This window comes from Gigantopelta aegis, chromosome 9, assembly GCF_016097555.1.
Source record: "Gigantopelta aegis isolate Gae_Host chromosome 9, Gae_host_genome, whole genome shotgun sequence".
In the NCBI taxonomy this organism is placed as follows: Eukaryota; Metazoa; Mollusca; class Gastropoda; order Neomphalida; family Peltospiridae; genus Gigantopelta; species Gigantopelta aegis.
In genome coordinates, this window is record NC_054707.1 from 5,179,542 (window position 1) to 5,191,843 (window position 12,302).

Genomic DNA, 12,302 nt, shown 5'->3' on the forward strand with positions numbered 1-12,302 from the left:
AGTAGTAATAGTGGTAGTGGTAGTAATAGTAGTAGTAGTCGTAGTAGTAGTAGTAGTAAAACTAATAGTGGTAGTAATTATTTAGTAGTAATAATAATAATAAGAAGAAGAAGAAGAAGAAAAAGAAGAAGAAGAAGAAGAAGAAGAAGAAGAAGAAGAAGAAGAACAACAACAACAACAACAACAACAACAACAACAACAGCAATAATAATAATAGCATCAACAGCAATAGTACCAGTAGCAGTAATAATAGTAATAGTAATAGTAAATAGTAATAGTACTATACCTGAACGTTCTTTACATGAAGATCTTTGCGAGAAGAGCGAGAAACATGGTAGAGACTGAAGCAACCATCATGGGCCCGCCTTAACAAGAAAATACATAAACATAATTTATATAACTGAAACATTTCTCTCCAGTGAATAATGGATTTGTGGAATAATCTGAATGAGGAATTACTTTAGTGTTCATATTCACTTAAGTTTTTTCTTGTTGAGATACGTAACTTCTTGGTTGATCATAAAATTAATTGGAACTAGTACTAACACCACAACATCCAGAAACATGTTCGATTTGCCAAAATTCAAACTTTGAAGCAAACAGCAGCCCCAAGTTCAGACAGCAAACACTTCGCTAACGTTCGCGACCTATTTGATTGGTTCCCGATGTGACCATTTGGTTTACTATGAAGCGAATACACCAGTCTAACGGACGTTTTCCGCTCGGTCTGGCTGAACTCAGGGTTGTATTTGATGTCTAAGTTAACAGTAAAACGGCCCGTAATAGCTGTCAATATTTTACAATAATAATGATCGGCGGATTTATGCTTTAGGTAATGACGTTTAGACCACGAAACCCTGTCGAGAATAAATAAGAATAATGTGACTAGGGGCGTATTTTAAAGTATGCTTCATGCTAGCCCTCATAAGCGTACGGGCTCCTATTTTTGTAGTGGGGGGGGGGGGGGGGGGGGGACAGGCTAGTTTTTACCCAAATTAAAGGAAAATGCCCGAATCCGGATAACAGCATTTATTCATATCAGCATTAGTGTCAGACAGCTATATAGAGTTGCTAACGAATCACTATGCATGTTTACATGGATTACAACTACTTTTGAGGGTAGAATAATAGAAATACGTGTTAAAAAGGTCTCAAATTAACATATTTTGCCCGAATGTCTGTATAATGTGTGCCTGAATTGAAGGATTTGTTCCAGGACTACGGGGGCAGTTACCTCCCCCTCCTGCTCCCCTGTCAGGCACGCTTATGCTAGCCGTCTACTGCGGTCGCGTCGTATGTTAGGTAAACACTGACCTATATCCTGCCCCTCGGATATAAGTAGGACTGCTGTTATCTACTTTAGAAACTCATGGATCGATAGACAAGAATGATTTGCGCCTCGACAAGTTGCTGCTTTTATTTCGTGTAAATTCTAAATATGAACGATTATAATGACTAGATAAATTATGACAGAAATATAGCTTTGTGGACGGAATTATTTAATTCACACTAGTATATGATCAGGAAAGGAATGTTGCATTGTTCAAAGTTAAATATTTTTGATTTTCACGTGATGGTTTTGAGTATTTTTTTTTTTAACACTGTTTTGAAAACCAATGTTTGTATGTTAAAATGAAGCAATAATATTGTTGTTATATATATATTTGTATTTTGTGTTGGTGTATAGATATTTCAGGCGACTAGGCGTTCAACACGTGTGGACCTAATAATCTAGCCTATCTTGGACACACCAACCGGGGAATCTCGGAGGATGTGTCCAAGACAGTCGTGCTTGAACCTTCAGTGAATGTAAGCACGAGTCCAGTGGTTGACTGATTGCGTGATTAATAATCTAGAAAACGGTGAAGTTGGTATATTTTCCCCCATGTTATGTAGGATAGCAGGATAAGTAAAATAACCGGTTAATGTCTTAAGACATCGGCTTTATCATGTTCAGGTCGAATGGCGAATGCTGCGAGGCTCTGACCATCGCAGGATAAGGTCGATATCTTAAGATAGTAACCTGTTATTTTCTATATATTCTGTCGTATTTAAAAAATGTGGAAGGAAAATACCTACCATTGTCACACAGGATGTTCGTACTCTTAATTGCCTCGAGTTTGAGAGGTCCGTAGATGTCGTGGCTGCTGCAGTCTACCATGGTAAGGCAAGACATGAAAGACATCTGGGCGCTGTAAAATAAAAACAATTACTAAGAACACACAATGGGGGAAAGGATGATAAATACGTTTTCTTGGAGAAAGGAGGTGGTGGTGCACAATTTATTTAGAGTTTTCTTGGATGGCCTCGGGCGCCATTTTTCTAGCATCTGAAGAACAAAATAACAATATAGCAATATTTGAAATGACACTTCGAGTGTTCGCACGCATACAATAACTACACACAAACACACATGTGTATGTTTCTGAACGACAAAACCGTACTACATAGTCAGGCCCGTATCTCTGCACAATACAGAGTCGAATGAGCATTTGGCAAAATAGTGGTTGATTCTACGAATCGCTATCCAGTGCCTCGTCTATAGGAGGACAGCCACTCCCGAGAAGATTCTTTACGTGGGATTTAATCCCTCTTGCACCTTTAAAAGAGGACTGCCACTCCCAAACTAGTTTACTATGTATGTATGTATGTATGTATGTATGTATGTATGTAAGTATGTATGTATGTATGTATGTATGTTTGTATGTATGTATGCATGTATCTTATACATATGTATGTATTGATGTATGATTATCTATATATTGTATGTATGTCGATGTTGACTGTTCATACATAGATATTAACGCACTGGCGCAGGGGATAATTAAATCCTTTCTGGCCTCACAGACTGGCACTCGAATCTGTGGCACCGAATCGCCCGCAAATTGTAAGACTAACCACGATGCGATATATATATATATCCGGCAATGTTTGTAACAGTACATAACTGAAATGTTTTGTTTATAGGACAGCACATACCTCGGACTTTCATATACTTGCATATCACTAACATAATAATCAATAACGTGTATTTACAACTAACTTACGCGCATGATTTTACTACATTGCTAACAGCATTCGGCAGTGCCATCTTTAATTCTGTTCGGCAGTTCTCGGCGCCGTTGACGTCACATTCGCTGTTTACCGTAACAGCCACATCTGTAGAATAAAATGTAAAATAATTTACATCAGTAATTATTAACCGAAATACTATATCGAAATATAAATTTCGATTAATAAATAAAATAATAATACACCCCACCACCACCCCCTAAAAAAAAAAACCAAACAAACAAATAAACAAAAACTATTCCTGAAAGCAACAACACAACAAAACAAAGAGAGAAAAAACCCACCAATTTGTCAATAAGAACAAATACTAAAATACAACCCCTCCCACCTCCAACAACAACAGTAACAACTGCAATAACAACACCAATAGAAAAGGAGTGATTGAGAAAAAAAGAGATTCGAGTTGGTTTTCGCATTAATATTTTAAACTGTACAAGAAACAAATTGATATCGCATTTCGTAAAAATATATTGTAAAACAAATTACAACATGAGGTTGCTACCAAATCGACTTTTACAATGTTACTATTAACAGGACACTAAGACCGTCAGTGAATATTGCAAACTGCATTTTCTATACAAATAAAGACTATCTTTAAACACATCGGAAATAAGAAAGGAAAGACATGCTTGTTTAACGATACCTCAACACAGCTTAGACACAGATTTGAAGCGTAACAGACCAACTCACCGAAAATCTCGAAAATTAAAAAAAACCCAAACAACCAAACCCACAAACCAAAAACTAAACCAAACCACCCCAAAACAACAGCAAACAAAACAAAAACAAACCGCCAAAACACCCAACAACAACAAAAACATGAATTCCAAATGATAAAAGTGAAGAAAACTATCTTCACTGAAATGCTCAGTTTAAAACGAGAAACAACAGATATAATCACAACCTACTGTCATTTTACTTACTGAGAAGGACAATGAATGCCAGGATAATATTCCTCATCTTTGACGACATCTGTGAAGATGAATAACGACTTCAACACTGTCTGGAGCGAGCCGAGCGAGGATTGAACAATACAAAGAGAAACATAATACATGTTATATATATTCTGTGTTTACCATGCCAACCACATCACAGATATGTCAAGTAGCCAAGGTGTTGTCAACAACTAGGACGAATGACGAATGTGGTTCGAGGTTCGTTTAATGATGGCTTCTTTATGATCATTTGTATATAAAACTATCGCTAAATGTTTGAAGATATTAAACGCCAGATTTCAGCAGTTTACAATAATAATAAAGCTAGTGTTGTATATGTTTTAAAATTATATATATATTGCGGTTGCATTCAAACAAATCCATTTTTATTCTATATGTTCGTTCTTTATATTAGAAATTTTTGCAAGACTGATCAGTAAAAACAAGATAATTAAGATAATTTTAGTAAGGATGCCGATTCCTTACACGATGGCATCAGAACATCGTTTGAGTAAACAATAGATACTCTGAACATCACATTGTATACTACTTTTACTGTCTGAATTGAATATTAACTATGGTTCTTTAAAGAATAGTTCATTAGAATATTCTTACTATTTTACATTCGAATGTAATCTTTTTTTCTTTAATGCACTTGGGTTTTTCTTATAATTGTAGGTATTTCTAAAACGAATGAAAGCAAATCGAGATAAAATACACCGAGACAGACAAATGTGAAATTTAATTTACATCCAATTAAGGTTCAAGCACGCTGTCCTGGGCACATACACACCTCTAGGCTGTTTGTTCAGGACAGTGGGTTAGTTGTTAGTGGTTAGTGAGAGAGAGGGTCGATGTAGTGGTCTTACACCTACCCAATGAGTCGTTAAAACTCGCTCTGAGTGGGAGCCGGTACCGGGCTGCGAACCCTGTACCTGCCAGCCTTATGTCCGATGGCTTAATCAGAATACCTACCACTGAGAGCTGTTAAAAATGTGAAATGCCTGACTTCCGCTTAAATAACACATGGTAGACATATTACGGCCATTTCACAATATTACGCATCACTGACTAATATGATATTTAATGCAATACCCTATTTTAAACTTTTATTTATTTGGGGTGAAAATCGAGACCCTCCAGTCTGTGATCTCGTAAATTATCATGGATAACTATTTTAGACTAATTAACCGATATTCACATACATATCTGAATTATATGTGAATTTTTCAAAAGAATGACTCGGAATTGTTACTTCAATTAAAACTATCGAAAAAAAGAGAAACTTATATCTGATACACTGTAAAACCACGAATATTTTGAAAGCATGGTATATGGAGTTTGATAACAAATAGTCAAAACAGATAGATCTTAGGATAATTTACCATAGTTAGTTAACTAACAATTATCAGCAAAAAACATCTGTTATATAGCCAATATATATTCTATCACAGAAACCTAACTGAACATGATAACTGGTGAACTGCTGGCTGTCGGATGCTGGTGAACCCAAGTGAATGCTCCACTGCAATGACGTCATTGGTGTCCTCGTTTTCCCCCACCACAAACACCGACAGTAAGACATATCCGTCGGACGCTCCTTCTAGATGAAGATTCTAGAAGGGTAGACAACCTCAGGTTTCAAATTAATCCATATGAGATCTGAATTTTTTTTTTATATCTGAAGAATATTTCTAAAACTGGAGACCTACATTACTTCTAAAATATCACAAATTAAATTATATTCTAATGTATAACAAATATAATAGTAAAAACGTATTTTGAGAAATAATACATAAAAATCAAGCTCTTTGTTGTTTTTAGATTTTGTTTCTGGTTTTATGTAATACATATATTGACAGATGCATCGTTCAAATCACTAGGAGCGGTAATCGTAAGTTAGCAAAGTTGCGCCAGATTCTTGTCTTCAATAAAACCACTAAAGTATTTTACGATTCACTAGGAGCGATAAAGTATTTTACGATTCACTAGGAGCGGTAAAGTATTTTACGATTCACTAGGAGCGGTAAAGTATTTTACGATTCACTAGGAGCGGTAAAGTATTTTACGATTCACTAGGAGCGGTAAAGTATTTTACGATTTTCTTATTTATGCCAGTGAAAATAATGTCTGGATAGCTCTTCACATTGAAAGGTGGCACTATTTAGTTCAGTAGGTAGAGCGCTCACTTGATTTGCTTGAATCGTAGGATCGAACCATCTCGGAGGACCACTGCGATTTTCATTACCGCAACAAGTGACCCACGGATATATATCGAAAGCATGGTATGTGCTATCCTGTGGGAATGTACAAATAAAGGATCCCTTGCTGTTAACGGAATAATGCAGCGGGTTTCCAGTGAAGAAGACTATTACAGAATTACAAAATAACCCACTTGCAATAGTCGAAGATGAATAAATCAATATGCTCTAGTTGTGTCGTTAATTAAAACAAACTTGCACTTTACTTGATTGTCATATTTTATGCTCATGTGATGCTAGACATAAGGGTGTGATGTAGCTTACCGATAGAGCGCTCGCCTAACGTGTTTGATCGACTGCCCTCAAAGGACTCTCCCCATTGGGCTATTTCTCGTTCCAACCAGTGCCCCACAACTTGTGTAACAAAGCTTAGCGGTAAAGCGCTCGCCTAACGTGTTTGATCGACTGCCCTCAATGGACTCTGGTTTGTTTTCACGTCCCAGCCAATGCTGCATAACTTGTGTAACAAAGCTTAGCGGTAAAGCGCTCGCCTAACGTGTTTGATCGACTGCCCTCAATGGACTCTGGTTTGTTTTCACGTCCCAACCAATGCTGCATAACTTGTGTAACAAAGCTTAGCGGTAAAGCGCTCGCCTAACGTGTTTGATCGACTGCCCTCAATGGACTCTGGCTTGTTTTCACGTCCCAACCAATGCCCCACAACTTGTGTAACAAAGCTTAGCGGTAAAGCGCTAGCCTAACGTGTTTGATCGACTGCCCTCAATGGACTCTGGTTTGTTTTCACGTCCCAACCAATGCTGCATAACTTGTGTAACAAAGCTTAGCGGTAAAGCGCTCGCCTAACGTGTTTGATCGACTGCCCTCAATGGACTCTGGCTTGTTTTCACGTCCCAACCAATGCCCCACAACTTGTGTAACAAAGCTTAGCGGTAAAGCGCTAGCCTAACGTGTTTGATCGACTGCCCTCAATGGACTCTGGTTTGTTTTCACGTCCCAACCAATGCTGCATAACTGCAATGGAAGTGATAGAGAGGATATTTAATATTTTGTTTTTGAATACGTCTTTTATAACAGTGAGTGATGAGAGAACAGCGAAGCGAAGCAGTGAGTGAAAATATGGTTGTAACACATCACGAGTTGACATAAAAATCGTATTAAAAATAATCCACCATGAAATGGTCCATTTATTATATACATCTTTCCTAATTTTTAATTCTAGCTCCAGCAAGTGCACCACGACTGGTATATCGAAGGCCGTGGTATGTGCTATCCTGTCTATGGGATGGTGCATTTAAAAGATCCCTTGCTGCTAATCGAAAATAGTAGCCCATGAAGTTGCGAAAGCTGGTTGCCTCCCTCAATTTCTCCGTGGTCCTTAAAGCCCCGGTCATATTGTCAAGGATCGTCTGGTCGGATCCACGACGGATGAAACCTCACGGATAACCCCGGATAGTGGTCTAAGAATTGTCTCGAATGACGCCGGATCGTATTCGTGGCTAACCCGGCGTCCTGGTCCATGATAGTGAGATCTGGGCTTGAGGCCAGGGATTACTACGATTAAGGTCTCACTACACAGATCACTTCCGGGTGAGAGTTCATTCATTCATCAGTTCCTAATTGTGGCACATGTTATGGTTCACATATTCACTTCTAGGAAATGGTGAAGAATTAAAACAATATGTATGTTTAATGGTAAGCCTTCTGGCTGTATTTTGCCCATGTTATTTTGTAATATTGTGCATCGACCTTTTGGGACATGGGTATATAGCGCAAGTGATAGCCGGAGTGAATCGGTTAATGAACCACCTGTTCGGACCGGTACTACAGCCAAATGCGGTCATATAGCAAAAAACTGAGACGGAAATGTTCACAATTTTGGAGTGAATATAAATGCTTATATAATGTATGTTCGCAATGGTGTATGTTGTTAGTGCCAACAAGAACCCGTTCTATGGGCAATCTTCGCTTGAAGTTGGGTAAGTTAACATGGGTTTCAATGGCAGATGACATCTGTGTAATGAGACCATAATGTAAAACATGAAATTAATGTTTATCCCAAAATATATAAGTTTAGCAAGCCAAAATGAAAATGTACTAGTGTAGCATCCTTATAAAAGGTAATTACATCGATGTGGATTTGAGCCAAGGTTATGGGGGCCCTATTTGGGTAAATATAGCAAACATGTCAATTTTATTTATTTTTATTTTATTTTTATTTTTTAGGGGTGTGTGTGTCAAAATGTATATTCTAGTGTTCTTATATGTAATAAATAAATTGATATGAGTGTCTAACACTGAGTTTCTCATTGTAAAAGGTCAAAATTCAAGGTCACAAGGTCAGTATCCAAATTCACCCTAATTTCTGTGATTTTGTGCATAATGAATTTTTTCGAATGTACAGTCATAGTGACAAACAATTTTGATGGTATTCTGAATATATAACATAGTATTCTACTATGAAAGTAGAATTTGTATCTGCCATCAATAATATGTGTATCTTCATGCTGAAATATACAGAAAAAACAACAGGATTTCAACACTTCATTATGAAACAATTGTTGCCCATAGCAACAATTGACGGAAACTAATATTTTTAATGAACTAACTAGATAATTAGCTTCTTTGTATGTTCCCCATATCAGAACTACCAAAAAGGTCATACATTACCATATAGTGGCTGCTTGTTTGATGGCCATCTATTGTGTGGATGACCAAGGGGTAACAATGTGATATGAAGTTTTATTGGATGGTATGGTGCATCTATCTTTTGGTGTATTGGTTAGAGTTCTTAAGTTACACGGCTCTAGTATAGCTTTTCATGGTGTAAATGACCCAAATTATCAAACTGACTTCAAACCAAGTTTGACAAAATCGGTCACTAGACTTTAAGGTCTCACTACACAGATCACTTCCGGGTGAGAGTTCATTCATCACGGTCCACTATAGTTCCTAATTGTGTCACATGTTATGGTTCACATATTCACTTCTAGGAAATGGTGAAGAATTAAAACAATATGTATGTTTAATGGTAAGCCTTCTGGCTGTATTTTGCCCATGTTATTTTGTAATATTGTGCATTGACCTTTTGGGACATGGGTATATAGCGCAAGTGACAGCCGGAGTGAATCGGTTAATGAACCACCTGTTCGGACCGGTACTACAGCCAGATGCGGTCATAAAGCAAAAAACTGAGACGGAAATGTTCACAATTTTGGAGTGAATATAAATGCTTATATAATGTATGTTCGCAATGGTGTATGTTGTTAGTGCCAACAAGAACCCGTTCTATGGGCAATCTTCGCTTGAAGTTGGGTAGTTTAACATGGGTTTCAATGGCAAATGACATCTGTGTAATGAGACCTAAGTACGGATAAGTATGGTTTAAGTACGGTTTATTACGGATTAGAACGGATTATTACGTTCTTCTACGGATCATTAAGGATGTACTACGGTTGTTCGGTCCGTGATGAATTTTTTGACATGTTCAAAGTTTTCACGGACATACAAGTACTACTACGATTGATCAGGGATTTAATACGGACAGCTACGGTCCTTTACGGACCACAACGGATTATCACGAATGATACCGGATCGTATTCGTAGCTAACCCGGCGTCCTGATCCTTGATAGTGTGACCGAGGCTTAACCATATATCTGACGCCGTATAACCGTAAATAAAATGTGTTGAGTGCGTCGTTAAATAAAACATTTCCTTCCTTCCCTCCTTCCTTCCTAAATTTTGACAATTTTTTTTCGCATTTGTCAATATATTTCGTTTATCCTATCGAAAACACATAACTTTATTATATATTTGTTTCGTTAGAGATAATTCACTTGACCATGGACCTTTTAAAAGAAATATGAATAATAGTTATCTTTATCTAATTATTAAATGAATAGTCTTTTAATAATACTTTTGTACAAAAATACCTGACAAAGCGATCGTGTAAAACAGATACAAAAACAAAACATGAACTGAACTGGAAGTTAAACTTTACACTCAACGACAGAACTACAGAACGACAGAACTACAGAACGACAGTACGACAGAACTACAGAACGACAGTACGACAGAACTACAGAACGACAGTACGACAGTACGATAGAAATACAGAACGAGAACGACAGTACGACAGAACGACAGTACGACAGTATGACAGAAATACAGAACGAGAACGACAGAACGACAGTACGACAGAACTACAGAACGACAGTACGACAGAACGACAGTACGACAGAACTACAGAACGAGAACGACAGAACGACAGCACATTGTGTCACCATTATTTAGCTTCCTACTCGATTAGTTTTAGATATTTCGAGTTGACATAAAACACGTATTCAGTAAAACCGACAATAAAATGGTATATTTATTATGTACATCTTCCTACCACAAAATGGTCTATTTATTATGTACATCTTCCTACCACAAAATGGTCTATTTATTATGTACATCTTCCTACCACAAAATGGTCTATTTATTATGTACATCTTCCTACCACAAAATGGTCTATTTATTATATACATCTTCCTACCACAAAATGGTCTATTTATTATATACATATTAATAAATTTCACAATATTTTTCGCTTTTTGTTAATACTTTTCGTTTATCCTATCGAAAATCCGTAACGCGATGATATATTTATTTTATGTTGAGACTATTCCATAAAGGTTTCATCAGGCGAGCGCTTTACTACTGGGCTAAGTCTCACTCCTGGAAATGTAAATCGACGCGGACTGATACGGTTTTGATATAGGAATACGGTTTTGTCGTTCCGATTATATCGATGTGGTCCGTATCACACAGGTCAAAGTCCAAAGAAAGAGTAAACATTATAACGATAGTGCTTTAACATTTGATTTCATTCCTCGGGCGAACAGTCCTCTACTGATAACAGCTGGTTATCTCGCTATGTTGCAAAACACTACCCGATGACCCAGTACAGTGTCACCAATGGGTATTGAGTGTTAAAACGGAAGACGATAGAATGTTTTTGATGGAATAGTTACCGGTAAGTCAAGCACACTCACACACTCACGAGACCGCACGCACATACACCATATACACCAGACACACGCACCCACATGCGCACGCACATACAAACACACATACATGCAATCACACACACACACACACACACACACACACAGAGAAACACACACGCACACACAGAGAGACACACACACACAGACACAGACACAGACACACACACAGACACAGACACAGAAACACACACAGACAGACAGACACACACACAGACAGACAGACAGACAGACACACACACACACACATAGACACACTGATACATACACACACATGCACTCACAGACGACACACAAACACACATACACACATATAGAGACACACTCTCTCTCACACACACGATCACAAACACACACACACACACACACACACTCACACGCACATACACTCACACATACACACAGACATACACACATACACATACACACATAGAAACACATACATACACTCATACATACACACCCATACACACATACACACACACACACAGACACAGCCACACACACATACACATACACAAATACACACACACACACAGACACAGCCACACATATACACATATATACACATATACACACACAGTTACTTAAATAGTACATCGTCAACAATGTCTTATCTGTTATTTTTACATGTAACATAACTAATATATGTCTTGAGCCGTAGTGTGTGTGTGTGTGTGTGTGTGTGTGTGTGTGTGTGTGTGTGTGTACATGTGTCTATGTATATATGTATGTATGTATGTTGCATGTATGCGTGTAAGCATCTGTGTGTGTGTGTGTGTGTGTGTGTGTGTGAATGTATGCATGTATGTATGCATGTATGCATGTATGTACATGTATGTATGTATGCATGTATGCATGTATGCATGTTATATGTATGTGTGTGTGTAAGCATGTGTGTGTGAATGTATGCATGTATGTGTGTTAACGTGATTTGTAATAATATGTGAGGATAGTAATTGCAACATAATTATGTAAATGTTTGTGCCTTTGCATAATTAATATAAACGTTTTCATGATTTTTGTA

The 12,302-nt window shown here is 37.5% G+C and overlaps 1 protein-coding gene across 1 annotated transcript; it reads right to left on the bottom strand.

The window, feature by feature from the left end:
- Window positions 1-286: 286 nt before the first annotated feature.
- LOC121380958 lies at window positions 287-4,091 on the bottom strand. Its single transcript, XM_041510008.1, has 4 exons — window positions 3,996-4,091; window positions 3,048-3,159; window positions 2,080-2,192; window positions 287-365 (listed from the first exon to the last, which is right to left on the bottom strand). Exons 1-4 carry the CDS (start codon window positions 4,042-4,044, stop codon window positions 298-300), a joined length of 342 nt encoding a protein of 113 aa, XP_041365942.1. The 5' UTR covers window positions 4,045-4,091; the 3' UTR covers window positions 287-297.
- Window positions 4,092-12,302: the final 8,211 nt, after the last annotated feature.